The following is a 24,251-nucleotide window of genomic DNA, read 5'->3' as shown; positions in this document are numbered from 1 at the left end:
TTGTTTCCATTTTATCATACAAGGGCGAGCGGCAACCAGCTTTACACAATTGATATCACTAAGAGCAAATGACAATTGGAGGGGCACACACAGGGGGCCAATCAGACTACAGGGGGTGCGGGTGCCAACCTGAGCCACCACTGTCGGCCACTGCTCCTTCATAGCGCCATTCAGCGGAGATGGCTTGGCAGTAAATTGCTGTTAGACACTAGCACCCAGTTAGTTAGTTTGTTTGTAAATGTTAGGCAAGCTACTTGGAAAGTTTAATGACCTAACCTACCAATTATTCTACATTAAATTAACTTACAATGCTCATTAAACTGAAGCCAACATTAGCATTGTATGTGCAAACGGTTTTAGTTGGCAAACGCATGTACTGATGTGAGATGTCACAGTGTCAGTTCATCCAGATCTGTAGCTGCATTACAGCTTACAACACCACTGTCTCAACAGTCAGTCAGACCGGAAAACTCCCACAGCAGACCAGCTCTCCAGAGCTACAATGATGCAGCGCAGTCGATTTTTCTGACATGTTATTGAGACATGAAGCATTAGCTAGCGTTAGAGTCAGTTCAAATAATACTTCAAACATGGTCGTGGAGTAACCTCAATTTCCCCTGTTAACGATTTATAGCTGTACAGTTAGTGCTAGACACAGTTACTCCTTTCACTGTACCCATAATTTCTACATAGTCATGTAATTACAATAAAATTCAGGGCGAATGGTACATTAATTTAATAAATGCAAGGATAACAATATTTTCGGCCAAGTCTGTGTAATTTCAGCTCTTTTTTTGTCTTATGTTCTAGAAATTAACTGAGTGCAGCCTACTTCATCTGAGAGACACAATATCTGTGTGGTCTATACTGTGGCTGAGAAACAGGGCAGCATATTGTCCCAGTGCATTCTGCTTTCCATCATCCAGTTGTAAAGCTTTGCATAGATTACCCACTGCTGTTGTAGTCTCCAAGGGCAGGCCAATTTGTGTATGAATGAGGTGTACAGTTTGATAGCAGTCGTGGCATTATTCATAGTGCAGCAAGGGTCATTACATAAACACATGCACCCACATTACTGTTGCCACTTACAGCTATGCCATTGTTAGACTATTAAGTATTGATTGGTAAAGATTAACAAATCATTTATTTTTATGCCCTGACCACAGTTTTTAATTATTTTTTAAAAAGATAGGCTACATGGTATCGAGTGTATAATAACCCCCATATTTTTGGGGAATATGCCAACCTAAGGCCATATGGTAATCTTTTTGGTCAAAATAAAATAATTTATTTAAAATGTAATAATACTAACTTATTTCACCAGTTAATTGGGAACAAACTGTTAAAGCTTTAGTGCGTAACTTTTTGATATAAATGAACGTCCGTTACATTCAAGCCATTGCCAAATGAGTTGCTACAAAGCTAATTAAGACTATCAGCTCCACACAACTCTCTCTGTATTTCTCAGTATGGCTGTGTTCAAAAGATTGTGTTGTCCGGCGACTTTTGCGCGCAGAAACTTGAGTGAAGATAATTACCTCTTCTGAAGAGTCCATCATGATCATGTTTTTTTAATCTTCCGTGTCCTCCTTGGCTACTAGCAACGGTATGGAGGAGGGGTGGGGGCTGTGCGCGATCACGTAAGGCTTGTATCATGTGGACGCGCCGACAGTTTTGTTGTCATTACTTAGAATTCCTCATGGGGCGACAGAAACTACGCACTATAGCTTTAATCACAAAAACAAAGAGGCACTAGATGGCAGAAGGGTACTTTACAGCAACAGTTTGAGTTTCTACACCTGCAAAAAGCCACCAGATCGTGGAAAAGTTAACTGTTTCAAAGTTTTTTCCCATTCAAATCTGTTTGTGTATAATGCCTGTGAATATGTCAATATGCCATATGTTTCTTGTTGCCTGAGGTGGCGTATGGAACCACATGTAGCATAGCCTACAAACTGTAGTTTTTTTGTCAACGACACATCTGTTGTTTACATTACTTACCCGCAATGTCAAGCATTAACATTTTTCGTCATACTGGATGTTCTGACGCTGAAAAAAGTATGCCGGACTGAACAGAATATTGATCCTGAATATAACTTTTACAATAACATAAATACTGACTGTGGCTATTACACAAAGCAACAGTTCATCAATAATAGTAAACATAAGTATGGAATATCTTTCATTCATTTTAACAGCAGAGGTCTGTATTTAAATATTCAGATTATAAAGGAATATTTAGGGCAGTTCAATAAACCTTTAATTATTATAGCCGTACATGGAAAATTCCAATCTGTGTCTCCTCAGAAAAGAGGGTGAAGCCATTTCACGGCAACAACCAGCAAGTCACACGTAGGTGTTACTGCACAAAATGGCCACAGGTCAGAGAACTCTGATCTCCCATTGGTTCCTGGGACCATAAAACAGCATGGAGCCAGGTCAGGGGACCTGATCTATAAATAGCCTGAGCACCCAAAAATCCAGGTCTTCCGTTTGCAACAGCCGTTGCTACAAGGAGCGTGCAGCGCTTGTGCTAAAAAACTTCCATTTCTGAAAAAGTGGATTTAATTTTGGTGTCCAAGGAGCACCGTGGATCCTATGAAAAACGCACCAGTGTTGTTTCATATCTGCAGGAGAAGGACAAACGTTTTTCTTCTCAAAGTCGACCGAGCTCCCCTCCTCCTGCTCTTGTTGGAGGGAAAGTTACTCCGTGGCCGCTGACGAGTGACACGGGCCGTTCTGTTTTAACGTGGAAAGCTATGGACAGACACGAACGGACTGAACACACAGTAAGAAGGCTTAAGGTTTTCTGGGCAGAGGAATAGTGTGTTTTATTAATGTCAGTAAGGCTAATGCTGCCATTTGTTACGCCATTAATGTGATTTGCGATTAATAATGTGCTATTGCTGCACGCTTGATTTATTAATCTGATTGAACCGCCGAGTCCAATCTGTTTGCTGTGAATGTACTCTTATCACGGTGCATTGTTGATATGTTGTGTTGAATATTGCAGCTAGCTTGTTAAAACTGTAATTGCTACCTGCTAACTCCCCTTTCACGGAGTTTTAGTTATTGTATTGAGTGAGATAATCAGGTTTTCAAGGTGTCTTTCTTTCTCTAAGGGGCTTTCTTCCCTCTTTCACTACACACACACACACACACACACACACACACACACACACACACAGTGAACAGCTGGCCAACAGCTACTCATGGACGTTGAATAGCTACACAGCTAGCACATAGCGAAGTAGTTTAGTGTGTGTGTCTACAACTGCGCTCCTTGGAGCCTTGGGCTAGCTTAGTCACGTGGCGTTGCAACGCAGCCCACTACCGCCCTCTTGAGGCTAAATAGCTTTTGTGCAGCTAACACATAGCCTAGCTTCAACGAGCTAACGGCTAATCTGGGCGTGGCCCATAGACATATATAAAATGGACCAACAGATCCCGTTGCTCTGGACGGAGACCAGTGAAGGATATTAGAAGCACTTTTCCAGTGATGGCTGAGCGTTACTGCGCAGCCTCCAACTGAGAGAGACGACGTAAATGTGACGTGAGCAACCTGTCTGAAAGTTGTAAGTCTTCTGGTAGCTGTGCCAAGAGAAATCTCAGTCATTCCGAAACTTGCAGAGACAGAGAGCGTAGGTATATGTAAGGAGATAACATAGGCACAGGCTAATTATTGCTAACTAAAATGCTAGTTAACATGAGTAATTAAACTTAAACAGCGAATGTAAGGCGAAACTGCCTGCAAGCTTCTTCTGTACTATACGGTAATTCCTCTACTATGCGACAGTAAGTCGCGTGGTTATGACACAATCGTTAGCCTATTTTTACAAAAACGTCTACTATGGAGCCATAACGTGAGATACAATGTAATGGAGCCTTTTATACATTGTCGTGTTTCTTTAGAAATAAACAATGGACAAATAGAGTCTTTAAATGCTTCAGATGTAAAGTTATTCGCTGTCAAAGTGGCGCCAAAATGAATGGCAGTCAATGGAATGCTAACGGGAGGTGATGGCTTGGTAGCATCAAAATGGCGCCGTAGGAGCTACGCGTTCCTGGGAGAGGCTTACCCCCTTGGCGTGACCAAGCAACCCCCAGGTTTCGTCACCCCCTCCTCCTCGCATTCTCTCTCACACACTCACACACTCACACACTCACACACACACACACACACACACACACACACACACACACTCACACACACCCAGACACAGAGAGTGTCTCATCACATGCTGGTTTGTTTTTGTTGTAGTTTAAAAAGGGTATATTGGTTTTAATTGATCGAAGAATTATTGATCGGCCATTGATGATTTTGAAGTTAATAAATTCTACTATAGCAGTTGTCTGTGATTGTTTTGTGTATTCTGTTGTAATAATTGCTGGTTGAACACAGGTCAGTGCTCGAATTCCTTCCTTTTGTTCCTTTAAAGAATACCAGATAGATTAACCAAGTTAAGATCTGTATTTTAAAGGGAACACCACCTAAATGAGACTGTTTCACAGTTTGATTATTGGTCCCTGACTTCCAGGGTGGTGCCCCGTTTTGATTGTTTGTCATTTTGGTGGAGTTATGAATACACATATTCATAACTTTATTAATATTGATAAAACATCTTTGATAATTTGCCAATAATGCAATCTGTACCCTACAAATTCCCAACACAAGATAGCAATAAAAGGAAATTTAAAAAACTGGATGTCCAAGGGACTTCAAAATGCCTGTAAAAAAAGAATACTCTTTATAGGAATTTTATAAAATACAGAAGGAAGGAAGCAGAGTTAAAGTATAAGAAATATAAAAAATTAACTAATATAATGAGGGTATGTAAGAAGGGTTATTATAATACAATTCTAGAGAATAACAAAAATAATGTGAAAGGAATTATATTACATTTTCTTATTAGAAAAGGACAAGACAAATTAAATTATCCAGAACATTTCATGGGCAATGACAGGACACAAATATGAATGATGTGGTTGATAGATTTAACAATTTCTTTGTTAATGTGGGCCCTAAACTGGCTAAAGATATCAAAAGCACAGGGAAGAAATACTCTGAGAAGGACCATGTGGATAGAAACCCAAAGTCAATGTTTTTGGAACTGTAGAAAATAAAGGCATTATAGATATTGTAAGTAAAAGTATGAATAAAACTTAATTTATATAATATTAATATGTCTCTTATTTTCATTTCATTTCATGTTTATTTGAAATGGGACAGATGCTACGACAGACATTTGTGCAACAATGTACAGCATCACAGCATTTATAACTATTTCTAATGCCCGTCATAAAAACAAACATTAAAGACATTGCCACATTGTAATACATAAAGCGCATAAACATACATGACACATCCATCTTTTTCTACTTGACACACCAGCCTGAAACAAACCTTTTATCCTTGACTTGTGCCTCTGTGCAGTGACTCATCCACTGATGATGTCACACCTCCTTCGTTGCCATGACAGTCGCCAAGGCAACCAGAGTGTAGGTTCCTGTAGCGGAGACGAGAGCATTTCTGACAAGAAAGCTAAAGGGGTTAATATTGATAGCTGGATCTAACTATCTTCCCCAGCCACAGCACAGCTTTATTCTTCTCTGCACATTGGTGTTGGTCTCAGATGTCTTCTGGTAACTAAGAAAACACTGTGAGAAGTAAATGGATGCAATAGATACTCCCTGTGGGAAAGCACAAGCAGCAATGACTCAGTGAGAGTATTGTAGGTGTATAATGAAGGATAAACCCAACTAAACCTATTTCATTCACCTTTTGAAACTGACAGAAACAGTATTTTTTGCTTTAATTAATTGTATACATCAAAGTATTTAAGTGACGTTACGAGGATGAGAAGATGATATAATCCTGGTTGTTTGCTCTCTGATGAATGCTGATTGAAGGTAATTGTAAAATTACCATTATATTTAATGATAATAATAATAATAATATTTATTTTGTATAGCAGCTGTCATATGACAGGTGCTATACAAAAGAGATTTTGTATAGTTGCTGCCAAAAGCTGCCTTTTTTCTTGAGATGCTTTGTAATAAAGCTTGGCTATCATCTGTAACCTTAAAGGTGCAATATGTAATACTGACAGCTAGCGTTTAAAATAGTTACTGCAGGCCAAAATCAAAATACTGGAGAGAGTCGTCACCCCCTCCTCCCCAGACTCGAAGTTCATGGAGGTTGCCAGATTGAGACTGCAGCATCCACAACAATGTTGCTAGATGCTTGTCTCACATAGCCAGACATTAGTCCACAGCATAGCGGGGTAGCTAACGTTAGATGCTGGCTATACTAAGAGTCATAAAAGCCCATGCTCACGCAGAGGTCTATACCCAACTGACAGACACACTTTGTCGGCTTAGAATTACGGCAGGAACCACTAAAAAAACCCACAACCTCGCTGTCCTCTCTACCCGCCAGACAGACATACTTTCTTGGCTTAGAATCACGGTAGGAACCACTAAAAATACCACTACCTTGCCGTCCTTTTCCACCCAACTGAAATACACACTTTATTGGCTTAAAATTACCGCAACAATCGCTAAACACACTGCAAACTCATGGTCCTCTCTTTCTGATTTACAGCCCCCCTCTCTTGGCTTAAAGTAACTCACCGTTGTCTGCTACGGCTGCTGATCAGGCTACACGTTGTAAACAAACGTGGCCCGCTTGCCTGGTCCTCCGGTAACGTTAGCTAACATTAGCAGTTGTGGCGTGTTAGCATTGTGGCGTGTTAGCATTGTGGCGTGTTAGCATTGTGGCGTGTTAGCATTGTGGCGTGTTAGCATTGCGGCGTTAGCCAAGACTAGTAGGGAACACTTTACTGGCTGTGTCTCATTTTTTTTTTGCGAGTAACCAACTCCGGTACTCCAGCTACAGTATATAATTCAATGTGAGTACACAAATGTTGAAATGATATAAAATGCCCATCTCTAGTAGCCGTGATAAATTAGCCTGAAGCTAATGCTTACACGTTCAGGAGGGAATTAGCCAACTCTGCATCCTTTTGGGCTCTAAGCTGTCTCCATTTTTTAAATACATCTCCAATATTTACCTGGGGTTTGTTACATCTCTGGTCACGCAACTGTTAGAAACGTGAAGTTTTTTTGGGCGGGTACAATTAGACTCTATCTCCGTTTGATCCCGTTCATTTGTTTGCTGCTTCCATGGCTGTCCACTACAGCTGTAGCGCGCTGGGTTTACGTTTTTACAGGTATATCTGGCAACCCGGTCCGACTGTCACGTTTATATGACCTATGAAACCATGGGTTTTTGTCTGCATCAACATGACAAAAATTACATTAACCACTGAGTCCACTCAAATCAACAGTTGACACTGAAAGCTAAAAAGTAAAAAATTGGATCTATAAAACAAATGCTAATTCTGTACAATTATAAACACCTCTGTTGTGAAATACCATGTTCTTTATACCATTCCACAGTGTACAAGGATTATGGATATACACTCCTAGACAGTAGTATAAATCTTCTCATCTAACTGTAAGAAAGTAAAGTAGAGCATTTCCCAAAATGTTAAACTATTCCTTTAAAAAGCCAATTTAAAAAAAAATAGAAAATTGTATTAAATTTTCCAAAACTGTAATTTTTTTGTTTTTATGTAAAATTGAGATTTCAGACTGTTGAGTGTTATTTAAAAATAGAAAATCTGAATAGTTTAAAGCTATAGTGCGTAGTTTCTGTCTCCCCCATGAGCAATTCTAAATCTAATGACAACAAAACTGTTGGCACATGATACAAGCCTTCCGTGATCGCGCACCCCTCCCCACACCACTCCCCCACGCAGTTGCTAGTAGCCAAGGAGGACACGGAGGATTAAAAAACATGATAGACTCTTCAGAAGAGGTAATTATCGTCGCTGGATTTTCTACTTGCGAAAGTCGCCTGACGACACCAGTTTCTGAACATAGCCATACTGAGAAATACAGAGAGAGTTTTGTGGATCTGATAGTCTTAATTAGCTTTGTAGCAACTCCGAGGAGGAGAAGGAGTCGCTGGAACAACAGGTGATTTGCTTTTTGGACAGCAAAGGCATCTATGTGGATAGCGGGGACATTGAGGCTTGTCATACCCTGCCAAGCAATAACAAAACGGTCATTCCACTGATAATAATCCGGTTCACGAACAGAAAGAAAAAGTTGGCACTCCTCAGACAGGGAAGGAAATTAAAAGGGACCGAAGTTTACATCAACGAACACCTCGCCAAGAAAAATGCTGAAATCGCGAGGAAAGCACGCATACTCAGAAAACAAAACAAGATCCAGGCAACACGGTCAAGAAACTGTCAAATATTCATTAAACTACATGGGTCGACACAAGTGCTTCTCATCAGGGACATCACCAAGCTGGATAAATTTGAAGAAGGAATGAATCAAGAGCAACGAAGGCCTACATAAGGTAACTGAATACAAACGGAACTGAACTTATCAAACACAATGATCATGACAAACTTGGACAGAAATTCATCCGCTACATATGAACAACTGAACTTGGAAACTTTCAAATACACAGAACATAAACCACAAGATATTGAAAATGACACTGATCCAGATAATAACTTTTACATTGGAACTCACAGCCAGTGTGAATATTACACAGTTGGCAGGATGGCACAATATCAAATAATACATTTTAACAGCAGGAGTCTTATCGCAAATCTTTCAAAAATCAAACAGTGCCTAAAACAAGTGGAAAACAAAATGCACAGCTATTGCCATAACAGAGACTTGGCTCACTGTAGAACATCAGGATTTGGTTGAGATTGAGGGATACGAACTGTTTTTCATCAACAGGAAACAATCAAAGGGTGGGGGGGTTGCATTATATATTGACAAAAGATATCAATGTAAAATAGTTAATAAAATGTCTTTTGTTTTAGATACAATCATGGAATGCATCACAGTACAAATCGAAATGGAAAAATCTAAAAACATTCTAATTAGCTGTATTTATAGGAAACCGGGATCAAATATTGACATGTTTAAGGAAAAGATTACAGAAATATACAGTAATAGCAATAACAAAAAAATTTTTTATCTGTGGAGACTTTAATATTGACTTGATCAACCCACAAGAACACAATAAAACTACAGAGTTCATTAATTTGATGTACAGTATTGGTTTATATCCCTCAATCACTCGACCTACCAGAATTACAACAAATAGTGCTACACTAATTGATAACATATTTACCAACGCTATTGACTATAAAGTTGAAAGTGGACTAATAATAAATGACGTCAGTGATCATCTGCAAGTTTTTGCAAACATACATAGCTGCACTAAGACCAGGAAAGACTGCAAAATATACACAATGACCAGACACAGAACTCAAGAAAACATCAATAAATTCAAAGAGGTATTAATGAAACAAGACTGGGGCAAAGTGTACGTAGAAAATGCGAATGAAGCCTATGATTCATTTTTGACTGTTATAACATCACTTTATGAAAAAACTGTCCTCTTGTAAAGAAAGAAGTTAAACGGAAAGCTGATGAAAAACCGTGGCTAACTAATGGAATATTAAATGCATGTAAGAAGAAAAATGTGTTATATAAAGAGTTTTTAAAGAAGAGGACAAAAGAAGCAGAACAGAAATATAAGATATACAAAAACAAACTGACCAGAATTATGAGAAACAATAAAAATAATTATTATAGTAAACTACTGGAGGACAACAGAAGCAATGTAAGAAACACCTGGATGGTGCTGAATGAAATTATCAAGAAAAAAAAGGCAAAACAGGAGACACTAACTATTTTCTGACTAAAAACAAAACAGAAGTTAAGGATATGACCTTGGCAGCAAATTAATTTAATGATTTTTTTGTTGGAGTTGGTCCAGGTTTAGCTGAGGAGTTTGTAAAGACTGGCAGTATAAATGATGTGCTAAGCAAGAATGTAAATATTAATGAATCTATGTTTATTAAGGGAACTGATGAAAAAGAAATTATTGAGATTGTTAAAACATTTAAGAGTAAAAAGTCCACAGATTGGAATGGCATTGACATGTTTATGGTCAAAAGTATTATTGGATGTGTTGTTAAACCTCTAACGTATATGTATGTAATCAATCTCTGAAAACTGGAGTCTTTCCAGATAAAATGAAATTGGCAAAGGTGATACCAATATACAAGGCTGGTGAAAAACATACACTTTCAAACTACAGACCTGTTTCACTGCTCTCCCAATTCTCAAAAATATTAGAAAAAATATTCTCTACAAGGCTCGATAATTTCATTACTAAACATAATATACTGTGTGATCAGCAATATGGTTTCAGGGCTAATAGGACAACTTCACATGCACTTATTCAATTTGTAGAAGAAATAACAGCAATAGAACAAAAAAATATGCAGTGGGGTTATTCTTGGATCTTAAGAAGGCATTTGATACAGTAGAAATTATACAAATATGGAATTAGGGGGACTGCACTTTCTTGGTTAAATAGCTATTTGCATAATCGACAACAATATGTTGAACTGCAAAACCATAAATCAAAGTTAAAGAAAATCACCTGTGGGGTCCCCCAGGGGTCAGTGTTGGGACCAATGCTATTTAACTTGTATATAAATAATGTATGGGAGGTGTCAAAAAATTTGAAAACCATTTTATTTGCTGATGACACTAATTTAATCTGTTCTGGGGAAATTTGGAACAACTCTTGGATACAGTGGAAAATGAATTAAAAAAAGATGAAAAGTTGGTTTGATGCAAATAAACTAACACTGAACTTAAGTAAAACAAAATTTATAATTTTTGGTAATCGTGCAATAACTTTACACAAAAAACTTATGATAAATGACATTGAAATAGAATAAGTAAAAGAACTTAAATTTCTGGGAGTAATAATCGATGAAAAATTATGTTGGAAGCCACATATACACTATATTAAGGCTAAAATATCCAAATTTATTGATATACTGTATAAAACCAATTACCTATTAAATCAACGCTCATTGTATACATTGTATTGTTCCTTCATACTGCCATATATTACTTACTGTTTGGAAGTGTGGGGAAACACTTACAAAACGAACGTTGAACCTATTTTTATTCTTCAAAAGAGAGCCTTAAGACTTGTAAATAAAACCACTTATAGAGCATCAACTAATCCACTTTTTATCAAATCAAAAGCACTAAAATTCAGAGATATTGTTGACTTTAAAACTGCACAACTTATGTACAAAGTAAATAATCAACAGTTATCTAACAGTATCCAGGGGTTGTTTCAAATGAGAGAGAGCAAGCATAACTTAAGAGGAACATCTGTATTTCAAAAGAAACCTATAAGAACAAATGCTAAATATCACGGCATTACAACCAAAGGAGTTAATGTATGGAACAGCTGCAGTGAAGAGATGAAATCATGTACAACAATGAGTAATTTCAAGAGACTATTTAAAATGAGTATATTGAATGGATACGAAGGACTCGAGGTGATAGTATTGTTTACTGACTGTATGGTTCCTGGACCTATATACTAGGTCTAGTACGAATGTGTTATTATTTGATTTACTATAGATAGACGGAAAGGAAGAACATAGATGGAAAAGAAAGAGAGGAAGAAAAAAAAAAAAAAAAAAGTGTGTATGTATGCATCTGTGCCTGTGTATGCATGGGTATATGTGAGCTGTAGGTAGGTAGACATACGGTGTACGTGTATGTAAAGAAGAATTGTGTTGAATTGTTTTGTATTTAACTAAAGGATAAAAATAGAGAAAGTGGGTGGGACTAGAAAAGTTTATGAACTTCTTCCCACTCCTTTTTGAACATGGGAATTTCTTACTTGAATTACTTATAATAATGTTGGTAGATTGTGCTGAGAAGTACATGTCCTTATTTATCTGTCATTTTGATTTTATATATGTATGTATGTATATACTGTGTGTGTATATATGTATATATATGTATGTATGTATGTGTATATATATATATATATATATATGTGTATATTATGTTTTATGTTTTTACATGTTCAAATAAAATTACTACTACTAATTTGGCAATGGCTTGAATGTAACGAACGTTCATTAATATAAAAAACGTACGCACTAAAGCTTTATTTTCAGAACGTAAGTAATTCTGGATCATGGCTTTCTTCACAGGATCTCATCTATGCCCTCGGAGTTTAGACTGTGCCCGGGCAGGACGAGACTTCTGCCAGCCCGGGAGCTCACACTGCGGACCCTGCCTGCGCCCTCTGGTGGAGAACTCCCATGGCCGCTGTGTGGTCAAGAGGAGGCATGCTCCTCACTCCATTAAAGGTAGGTGGTAGCAATAAATCCCTGCATTGTTCATTATAGTCCAAATTACAAAACAACATAGAGCATACATAATACGAGAAACGGAAGCCTTTTTTGGAAGTTTGACCAATACTAGGGACTAAAAGTCATGATATCTCAGCCACTACTGCTTTGATTTTCTATCCGTCTCTTGTGATTTCAACTTTGTGGAAGTGCATTGTTAAATCGCTGGAGTTCTTCTTGAAGTTATTATTTTACACCAAATGCAAGATTTTGACCAATATAGGTTCTTGAAGGCTAATATCAGTACCAGTATTTTGTGGATTAATGTGTCTCTCAACAAGTCTCCCAACTTTGTGGAATCGCTGGAGTAACCATTTACATACTGGTTTGCTGGTGTCTGGTTAATAACTTGAGTAGATGCTGGTCTACTATAAATGACCTAATTTGCAACCTTCACAAGCAACACCACATCTTTTTGTTGTTGTTTTAGTTTTTTTGTCTGGATCGTCCTATTTTTCAATGGTGGAATGTAACCAAGTACATTTACTCAAGTACTATGCTTAAGTACAAATTTGATGCTTGTACTTGTACTCAAGTCTTTTCTTTTCATGCCACTTTCTACTTCTACTCCACTACATTTCAGAGAGAAATATTGCACTTTACTCCACTACATTAATCTGACAGCTTTAGTTACTGGTTACTTTACAAATTAAGATTTTTGCAGCACACAAAACACATGTAGTTTATAAAATGTGATGTTTTATTATAAACTACCCAACAATATAACGGCCTACAAGTCCAGCTGAAATGATGATTTGCCGATTAAACACTTAGTTGATTGACAGAGCTGTTTGGATCGTTTCCAGTTTCTAAAATGTGAGTAATTTTACTTTTAATATTTAAGTAAATTTTTCTGATGATACTTACATACTTTTACTTAAGTAACGCTTCCAATCCAGGACTTTTACTTGTAACAGACAATTTTTACAGTGTGGTATTAGTACTTTTACTATCCCAAATGTTTCCACCAAATGTCAAACCCAGAGAAATCTGTTATTTTATTTCTGACATGGGACGTTTCCTTTAGTCTAGGGTGACCAGATTTCCCGGAACTAAAACCGGGACACTTTGCGCGTGACCATAGTGCTTGTGCACGCACATGCTTTTTTAACGTGAACATGTGACAGCCCAGGTCAGACATAGACAGACCGATTAGACACAATTTTGCCAACAGCACACGTAGGCCTACTGCTCACAACATAATGGGGTATCTCAGTTAATATTCATGAATTCTCTAGTCATATAAATTGTCTTTTCAGGAAACCGTGACCTGTAGTATGTAGCAGTGAGTGATTGGGAAACTACTACAGCAATCAGAATGAGAAAAACTAATTTCATTGAATTTTGGTGAATATTTTTCAAAGAAAATTGAGTCCTGCATCCATATAAATTCTCTTTTCAGGAAACCGTGACCTGTAGTAAGTAGCAGTGAGTGATTGGGAAGTAGCCTACTACAGCAATCAGAATGAGAGAATGAGATTTTTATTTCATATTTTCCAGAAATAATAACTGAACTGTACGTATTGGGAAGTAATGCAATCATCATCAAAACGAATTATTAGTGAATATTTTTTCAAGAAATAGCCAACGTTTTGCATCCCTACTGTCAATGCCGATCTACCAAAAAGGTAATTTATCGACGGTCCCTTACAAAGAACCTAGCGACAGATGATGAAGTGCTATGAAGCTTTATGTCGGATACAAATCTCAGTGGCGTCATATAACCTTTCACCCTCTAGTTACTCGTAACTTCCGTCAAAACACTGGCACCCAGATGATATAGTACGTTTGAGAGTAATTGTAAATCATACAATGTCACAGAAAAAATAATACTCTTAACTGTAATACTGCTTTTTCTGCCACAAGGCATCATTTTGTGATTAATTACATGCCACTTTGCAACACAGTAATACAGCAGAGATCTTATTTATTGATACATATCAATATCGATCCAGCTTAACGTTACTACAATGTGCTGGTTGACAAGTAGCTAACGTTAATGCTAATGCTTGGTGGATAACAATATAGGGTTACAACAATGTTCAACACGCTCATAAAGTTATTAGTAGTATGATTGTTTTGACTACGGATAAAAGCAGCACTGGGCTAACCCACGAATGAGTTCACCAGTAACGTTAACATTAGCCTATAGATAGACGATTAATCTAATGCTAAATTAGCCAGCTGGCACACCCTGATCTGTCTGCCTCACTCCCCCGGCGCAAAGAGACTTCATTCGGAATGAGAGCTGACAACAGCCCCGGGACATGTAGCAATAGCTAGTTACCGTTAGCCCCTAGCCAGCCAACAGCCAGCCACTATCATTACAGCAATCCGTACCCGGCCAGCACTTAACTCCAGTGCCGGGTGCTTACGACGCTAACGGCAGTTTAATGAAGCGTTGGGAAACAGACCATATCAGACCCAGGCACCCGAGTCACAAACAGCGGCCATCCATAACGTTAGCTACGTCTCCGTTAGCGCTACCGGTGTTCATGCCGAAAATCTCCTTCTTGCCGAATTTCTCCCCCCTTCGCGTTTAGCTGTCTTTACAGTTAGCTAAATTAACCTGACAAAAGGTAGGTTGAGCACCAAAACGAATAGTTAAGATTACAGAAAAGTGAAGGGGGAGATCATTCCGGGCAGTTTGGAGATGTTCTGCTGCTGCACAACGGCCGTTAAACATCTAATGCTGTCCCGGAGATTCCCCTGGCAATCCCCACTCACACCCGTCTCTCAGCCTCGTTGAGTAGCTAGCTAGCGTTACAACAAACCCCGTCCGCCCGGTGTTGAAACTATCCAAAAGGTGACATTGACATGTGAAATATTTGTGACAGTGTGGTTTTAGCTGCTGGTTAATGTTAGCTTGCTGGCTCACTAGCTAAATGGTCAGCTACCAATACAGATCGAATCAAGAAAAACTTAATTATGTTGGGGAAAATGCAGCTATTTTATTAGAATGACCTGAATAAACGTAACGTGAATAAACTTGAATGGGTACACTCGTCCGTGAACAGATGCATTCTAACCTGCGATGGTGTTTAACAATAAAAACTACAACTCCCATAATTCCACGCAACTTCCCAACGTCATCAAAAGTCCGTGTTTACAATCCATTGTTTTGGTTGAGAGACCCATAGCGGCAGAAAGTTACATATTGTATGTTTAAGTGAAGGATCTGAATACTTCTTCCACCACTATTTTCCCTATGCAGTTTTACCTCTTTTGAGGGTTGGAATAATAATAGAGTGTTTGGATTGAACCCTTTTGTATAAATTAGTCTTTTGTTACAGGCAGCAACGGATTCTGGTTTTATGTTCCTCCAGGTAAGGTGAGCACTTATCCTGAGCTGGATGAGGAGATTGACTTCCTCTCTGCCATCATCAGTGAACAGAGAACTGAGTCCAGGCTGCCAGGTACTGGATAGGCCAGTATTAGACTCATATTCATATTTACCCCTACATCCCTGCTGACATAACAACTAAAAATGTTTTATTCCTTAGCTCCACCTTCCCAAGACGTCTCTAAACCTAAATCCAAGCAGCTCGGTGAGCCCGGCCACGCCCATAGAGCATCTGCCACAGAGCAGCCCATGAGCCAGAGCGTCTTGTTCACCAGCATGGCTCCACCCACCACCACCACAAACCACACTCCTGCTCTGCTCAGCGATCCCATCATTCTCCCCTACCCTTCTAATGACTATGTGTTTATCAGTAAGTCTTTTCTGTTATTTAGCCATGACCTAATTTCTCTTTTTTAAATTGTACTTCTTGAGCTTGAAGTAGTATTAGTTGTGACCTGAGTGCTGTGGTGAGGAAGATTTAGTTTAATGACTATATATTAAGGTAACACATTTATAAAAAACACAACAAAAATATTAGTAGAGGATGATACAGTAGGCCAGCAAAAATCTGAATGATTTGTTGAAGTGTTTTAATCCATCTTAGAATACTGCTTGTTTTCAGTTAAGTTGACATCTTTATTGTCCCACAAGAGGAAATTAGTTTTGCAGCAAGGATGCCCTCCCCTACAGGTACTTTGTCTCTGCCCTGCAGCACGACCTCACGCGGGGGCGAAACATTCTAGCTAACGACACAGAGGCCTTGAAGTTACAACTGCTAGCATGTCTGAGACAAGACATTGCGTGATTTTTAAAACCGAATTCCGAGCGGCACTAGGGTATGACCTGTCCACAATCAGAGCTGACCTACAATCTGTGAAAACACAACTCGCGAATGATAAAGCTGCTTCAGATCCTGAGTTGGCTTTACCCAAAAAAGGAAACAGTAAGAATAGGGATAGGTTAAATTGCTAAGTTAAGGTTTGCATGGGTCCAAAATGTTGGACCAGATCTGAAACCTACCCCATGGTCGGCCTGAAGACACCCCATTAGAGCAGCAATACGTGCTATCAATTAACAAGCAGCTGCAGTTGAAAAGAGCAACAATATTGAAATTCCTGCTTTAACCCACCAAATGTACTATCTGTCAATCAAATTCCAAAAAGTAATTGTTGTCTAATAGCATACGTTTTTACATAGGCTATTGATTTCCTAAAATATTTTCTTGCACAGTCATTATAACATACTGCTTTGTAGCTGATACTGAGTTCGGATCCATTCAGATCCATTTGGGTATTAGACATATTGACACAGACCGGAGAGTATGATTTGGGGTCCTGGGTCGGCTCTCCATTCCTCAGAACTTAAGGGACCTGTGAAGACCATTAGTGCTAAGCTGTGCATGTAACAAAAAGGCGGTTTCAGGTGTATTAGAATAAAGAGCTTTTATAACATATGGGATAAATATGTTACAATAATTAGAATTAGAACAAATTTAAGACTGCAGTCTGGAAACATGGACAATTTTAAAGCAGCAGCCTACAATGTAAGAAGAGCAGTAAAGGAGGCAACAAGGGACTACAGAAAGAAAGTGGATCTACAATTGCTGTAGGGCAACCCCAAACACATGTGGGAGGGTCTAAGAACTATGAAATATTACAAATGACTGGTCAAAGATAACATATGCTCCTCACTACCCCGCACAGGGACCCATTACAGTTTGCCTACCGTTCCAAACTATCAACGGAAGACGCCATAGCACACTTTCCACACTGCCCTATCTCACCTGGAGAAGAAAGGAGCTATGTGATTTTTCCAATTTGGAGTAGATTTTATCGAAAATTCTTGGGAAATACCAGGATGTCATTTCCCAGATATCAACAAAGGCAGCAGCAAGTAATCAACTGCCCTCATTTTCAATCGTGGAAATAAAAATGGTCCATCATCCATCTTTTTTTTTTTTTTTTTGAGAAATTTTTTATTGAGAAAGGCACAAGATTAACAACATTACACATCACAGTTTTAGCCCTTTCTTTTCTTTTCTTCAGCCCCTTTATCCCTTAACACACACACACATGCAATGTAAGACAATCCAAAACTAAAACCAGAAAGTGTAGCTAAGCAGCTAAGTCCCTATGCCATGTGGCTTCTACTGGTAATCGTTTGCCAGGATCAGAAATAAATTTGTAAAGTTTAGAGACCCTCCCTCGTGTTGGTCCCACTGAGGCTAATATTATATGACGAGGATGTGTGGGGAGTGCTGATCCCCATGGGACACCATATGCCTTCATGGCTGACCTGAACTGCAGGTAGAAGAAAAAAGAGGATCCCGGAAGATCATACTCAGCCTGTAAATCGTTAAAGGCTCTTAAGCCATGGTCACAATACAGGTCTTTTAAAACATAAACTCCCCTATTCTTCCAATGTGGGAATGAAAAAGGTATATTGCCTTTTAAGAAGTGAAAAACAAATTGGGGAGTGATTGTGCTATTTAGGATCTACGCGCACATGTTTCATTACAGTATGGAAAGTTGTGAGTAGAAATGAAATTATAGGGCCTAAACGTAATTTGGCTTTTTTCAATGGTATGTTGGAATACACTAGATCCTGCAGTCTGTGAGGCAGCGACAAATTTTCCTCAATTGGTCTCCAAGGGACTGAAGAACCAGGATTGAACCAAATAGATAGGGGGCATAACACAAAGGACCAAAAGTACATCTTAAAATCTGGGAGAGCCAGCCCTCTCTGTGCCTTGTCTCGAAGAGTTGTGAGTTTTAAACAAGGCCTCTTTCCTTTCCATATGTATTTAGATATTAATGAGTGAAGTTTTTCCCAGTAGCCAATAGGAGGAGTAAGAGGAATCACAGATGAGTAAAAATTAACGGGCTTGAAGTGAATTTGGGAGATTGGACCAGTGGTCAAAGTCCTTCTCTATACGCTTGTATATACCTTGAAAGTTTTGTGCTGCAATAGAAGGCAAAGAAGGGAAGATATCAATGCCGAGATACCTGAAACTCTTGACTATTGGTATGTGGGAGGGCAGGGGAGTTTGAGATGTAACAGAATTTAAATGCATCAGTGCTGACTTTGTCCAGTTAATTTTGTAACCAGAAAACAAGCTAAATGAATCAAACGTGGAACGCAAATGTGGAACTGAGAAACCTGTGTTGCCTACGTAGAGAAGGATATCATCAGCATACAATGATATCCGATGATTTGTATTACAAAATGTGATAGGATGCACTGATGGATGTTGTCTGATTTTCTGGGCCAGTGGTTCGAGGTTCGAATATTGTTCATGTTTTCTCAGTCTTAAAGCTAAAAGATGGCTTGGTCTGGCTCCATTAAAATATGTTCTTCTGGTCCTGTGCATCAAAAACTCTGCTCTACGTCTTAACAAAGAGTTAAGTTCAGTCCTTGTCACAGCTATTCTTCCCTGTAAAGTCTCTACGCATGTGACTTGCTGTTGTGCCACAAGCTGGGTGAGGACATTCTCCAGTTCAACTATCCTGCTTAGTCTACTTTTGTTAAGGTGAGATGAAAACGCAGTTGAGGAGTCCCTGATACAGCCCTTTATGGCATCCCATAACAATCTGGGATCATCTACTGAGCCTGTATTAATTTCTAAAAATGTATTTAGTCTTTCTTTAAAAAAAAGATACAAAAATCTTCAATTTTGAGAAGTGAAACATTGAACCGCCAACGCGATGCTCTACAAGGCGTGCCCAGGAGTGTAACTTGCGTAGAAACAATACTGTTATCTGATAGAGAGCAGGGCTTGATGACAACATTATGTATCTGTGAAAAAGTTGCAGCTGAGGCTAGAACGTAGAACTATTCTAGAAAGCCGGGTGTCTATCTCCGCCAAACGAGTCTCACTCTTCTCCACATAATCCATACACTTTGAAACACCAGTCTGTATGGACAACTGAGACACCACGTCTTCAACAAGTGCAGGGATAGCCTCCTTGATAGCTTCAGCAACTGCTAGCTTAACTAGTTCAGCTAGCTCCTCGTTGTCAACAGAACGTGAAGTTGCAGGCACTTCATCTGCCGCCTTTCTTGAGTTTGCCGCCATCACAGTGTGTAAAATACTATTAGAAACCCAAAAAGTCGACAGGAACTTTTAAAAAGTAGCGTAAAACATGTATTTTATTCAATTTTGGGGGGGCGATGATCGAAACCTTCTACATCCCTCGTGACGGTCACGTGACCCCCGTCCATCATCCATCTTGACGTCAACAGGCATTCAGAGGTCTTCTTTGTCTAACAAAATGTTAGCACTTTCTCCTAGCATGCTCTGAAATCTCTGGACTAACCTCAAATTTGCTATGGGGTTGTACAGAACAGAACTGGTATGGTACTGTGTCACTTAGTTCTGCCTCACTCTATTACTGTTATCAATGCTGTTTTCACTGTTGATTCCTGCAGGGCCATAACCGACACAAGACACTTTTCAGCAGCTCTTCTTCGAGCTCTGCACTCTGCTTCAAACACGGAGCTTTGAGTCAGAGATCATCTGATGCCAACAGATCTACATGGCGTGCTCTCCTCCTTACTGTGTGTTTGTATTTCTTCTCAGTTATGAGCAGTGTCTTCATTGTGGCAGGTTCGCTGGCTTTGGTCATAGCAGGGGCCTGTTGGATCAGGTAAGATATGTATTCCTCCCTTTCTACACTACTGCATGCAACTCTCTTTTAGGAGTCTCCCTTTTAGGATTTGACAATATAGATTTGATTTTATAGATTTAGATTTCCATTCAGTATTATTACTTGAGGCATTGAGATTATAAAATACATGTTGAATATTGATAGAAACAATGGACATCTGCAATTTAGGGCTGAAACTCATTTTCATTTCAAGCTTTCATTACTGATTAATCTGCCAATTTCTTTCTTGATTAAATCGATTACTTGGTTTATAAAATGTCAGAAACATACCTGTAATTATAAAATAATTTCCTAGATCCCAAGGAGATGTCTTCAAAGATATTCTGTGTACTAGCATAGAAGACTAAGGAAACTAGTTAATATTCATATTTGAGCCATTGGAACAATTATCAAATTTAATATCCTGTCAATCAACTAATTAATTTAGCCTCCAATTATTTGTGCTCTACTTCAATCAAAAATAAATTCTGTATACTGTGTTGTTGATATCAGCTATCAAAAACTTGCATTGGTCAGCATCTAGTCCTTTAGCATTTAGTTTAAATCATAATTTAAAGTGCTGCTCCACTAACTTGGTATTGCAGATTTATAATTGTGTAAAACCTAGACAGCAATGCATGCCAATCAATTCCAAATGCTTTCAAAAACATCAGAAATTAAGTACTGTATACCTCTTGATTTCTGATTCACTATCTGCAAGTGGGTCACTTTTTAAATCTTTTTTACAGATTGCAGAAAGGTGGGCGTTTAACTCAGAAGATGGACTACCCTGCATATAGACTGATGAAAGACCAAGCCTTTGATTTGGTGAGTAGAACATTTGTGTAATCTGTTTCCTTGTTACATGGAAAGAAACTTACTTTGGGTACTTCGACAGGCGACAGGTGGGAGACAAAACATGGTAAAAACACTTTTCAATCAATGTAGTTTTTCTGAACACTGATATCTTTATGTGTACCTATGCAGAAAACTACTACTACTACTATCATTTGTTTAAGTTAAACAATGGATCAACAAACAGTCGCATGTACTGGCTAACCCACAGAGACTTATCACCCCACTGCAGTTCCCTGCAGTTCTCAGCTTTATGTTGTGTTTTAGCCTCTTACAGCTCATTGTTTTTGGTTTTACGGACCAGTAGCAGCAGACAGTGGTTTTCAGCAAAAATGAAATGCTCTGGAAACTGTACACTACCTGCTCAGCACCAAACCGACAGTTAGAGACTATCTGTTGAACACAGTGGAGCTTTAGGCAGCTTAAGAGGCAAAGTTTTTTTCTCAGCAAACGGCAATGATCAGGGTCATAGCAGATTACGAGCATTTGGATGCTTGTTTCTTATTTAACTGACGAGAAGGAAAACTTAATTTTCTTTAAAATAATCTATCATGGTCATAACTATATGCTGATGCTCTGATGAGTTATGTCAATCTTTTAGAAACATTTGATGTAGCTAATGACCTTTGTTTCACATGACTACATTTGTAGCTATTTTGATAAAAATTGATTGGGTTTTATAATTATAACAATTGACGTATAAAAATGTCTTTAATAACTTAAGATCAATGGAGCCTGTGGATGATCCTGACTAAGTTTTGGGACGATTGGCCAATGGAACAAAGATGCAGATGACTTGACAGATTACGAAAATAATGAGTGGTTAATGAGTGTCATTTTGTTTGGTTAAGGAGTGGGTGGAATTTGCAACCCACCTGCCAATTTTTGGTGTTTCTAGGTCTTACTGTTTTCGCTGCACAAACACTTTTGACAGAAAAATTAAATGAATGAAATTCACACAGAAGACGCTTGTGAATATAATAGCCTTACGCCGTAGGGCTGGGTATTGTCAATGATTTTCCGAATTGATTAGATTCCAAATCACAAGGTCCCGAATAGATTTTTTTTCCAGATTCAATTTCATTTTCGATTCAATATCAATTAGGTTAGGTTAGGAACATTTCAGTTACAATACCAATTTAGCTTTAAATTTGAATGCGATTCTACAATTGTACAAGGTTCCCTCTAACCTGCTACATTCATAAAAGTATCAATGTTTACATTAAGAACTGACCCCAAAGCAGTTACATACATGTACTGTTTATTTAACATGAACACACAATAAAGTGCATCTCTACTGACTCTACAATCAGTGAGTATTGAGTGACATTTTCATATCTTTCATATCTTGAGGTGACAGAGGGACCCCTTTGAAAATGGCCATGCCAGTTTTTGCCCTCACCAAAATGTAGCCTAACTTTGGAGGGTTATTTAACCCCCTTCCCGACAAACTAGCATGACATAGTTGGTACCAATGGATTCCTTAGATTCCATTGAAAAGAAAGATTGATTCTTGGATTTTATGATCCGATTTTGTATTATTCAAATGAAAATGGATTTAAATTGGAAAATTGTTTAGTTTTTTTAAACCCAGCCCTAGAAGAAAGAATAATGAGAAGAAAAACAATAGGGCTCCAGCGTTCGTCGCTGCTTGAACCCCTAACTAATGTTGCTCTATGTCTGCTGAATCTGTAACTGAGCAACTTTTTGTTGACACTTTCACCATGTTGTGTTTACAGCTTTTTCCACTGGCCCAGTGGCAAAAAAACAACTATTGCAACTATTGTTATGTTGGATAACTATGTAATGCTAACCATCAAAAATTCATATTTCTCATAAACCACATTATAGTGATAGTAAAAGCAGTAAGTGTAATACTTGTTTATAACATATACTACTAGTTTACACATATTCTCTATTAGGCAAACAACTTATTATGCGAAAAATATAAGTTGTGATTTTGACTATTTTTGTTAAGCTAAATCAAATTTCAATACTTATGATGGGGTGGCTGTGGCTCAGGTGGTAGAGTGGTCGCCTACCAATTGGAAGGTTGGTGGTTCGATCCCTGACCCTGCAGTCCCATGTCAAGGTGTCCTTGGGTAAGACACTGAACCCTGAATTGCTCACAATGCTGCGCCATCGATGTGTGAACAGTGAATGGTTCCTGTACCTTTTTTAGATAAATTTTTTATTGTTTTTATATTTAGAACATACAGAACATACAAATACAATTGAACAAGAACAAAAACCCTCTCCCACCCCCTACCCTCTGCGGTCTCAACAAAACAAACAAACAAAAACAGAAATCACACCTTGCCTAGTCACTCTCCTCTAATTCTTGTGATGCTGAGGTCACTAGGACCGATACCTGCGCTACTGCGCTTCTCCAAAGGTCCATAGTCGACGACTTGGCCATGCCAATCCCTGCTGTAGAGAGCTCAAGCACAACTATGTCCAGAAAACACGCCAACCACTGCTCCATACAAAGCAAGTGTGGGGGAGCCAACGCTGAGCCACCATCCTCCTGGCCGCGGCCGAGCCAGCCAGCCAAACTTTCCTCTGTCTCCCAAGCAGGTACAATCCAGAGCCGTCATCAAGCAACAAAACAATCGGGTCAGGAAGTTGACATCCCATCACATCAGATATCACTGATGTTGTTTTACTCCAGAACTCATGCACCTGTTCACACTTCCAGACCACATGCAGGAAAGCTTCAGTTTGTTCAGGCTGACAGAACGCGCAACAGTAGTGTGTAGTACAGAGTCTGCACTACAGAGATGTATTAATAATATATTTAAATGTAATATTTAGTGTAGTGTGTAGTACAGAGTCTGACAGACCACCACCACCCCCCCACCCCTCCACCCCCATCGCATCTGAACCAATACCACTACGATACCGGTACCTGGAATTCGGTTCCGGTACCCAACGGTACTTTTTTTTGGTACTTTCCCTCTGTAATTACAAAAAAATTATTTCAGTTGTAAAAATAATTCCAAACCTATTTATCCTATTTACTTAGAACATTGTTATTTATTTAGAATATTTTACACTAATTAC

General features: G+C 38.7%; 1 protein-coding gene across 3 annotated transcripts in view; it reads left to right on the top strand.

Moving 5' to 3' along the window:
• The window catches only part of npdc1b (neural proliferation, differentiation and control, 1b), a 42,283-nt gene that overhangs the window by 3,841 nt on the left and 14,191 nt on the right, over positions 1-24,251 (top strand). For all 3 annotated transcript variants that reach the window (XR_004105126.2, XM_031300928.2, XM_031300927.2), the window contains exons 2-6: positions 12,144-12,302; positions 15,671-15,760; positions 15,848-16,057; positions 20,267-20,333; positions 21,083-21,161. Coding sequence is in view for 2 of the 3 variants with exons in the window: in XM_031300928.2 (XP_031156788.1) it covers positions 12,144-12,302; positions 15,671-15,760; positions 15,848-16,057; positions 20,267-20,333; positions 21,083-21,161 (605 nt within the window). In the remaining variant the exon portion in view is untranslated. The remainder of the gene's footprint in view (positions 1-12,143; positions 12,303-15,670; positions 15,761-15,847; positions 16,058-20,266; positions 20,334-21,082; positions 21,162-24,251) is intronic.

Source organism: Sander lucioperca, chromosome 2 (genome assembly GCF_008315115.2).
Source record: "Sander lucioperca isolate FBNREF2018 chromosome 2, SLUC_FBN_1.2, whole genome shotgun sequence".
Classification (NCBI taxonomy): Eukaryota; Metazoa; Chordata; class Actinopteri; order Perciformes; family Percidae; genus Sander; species Sander lucioperca.
This window is presented reverse-complemented; position numbering and strand designations above follow the sequence as displayed.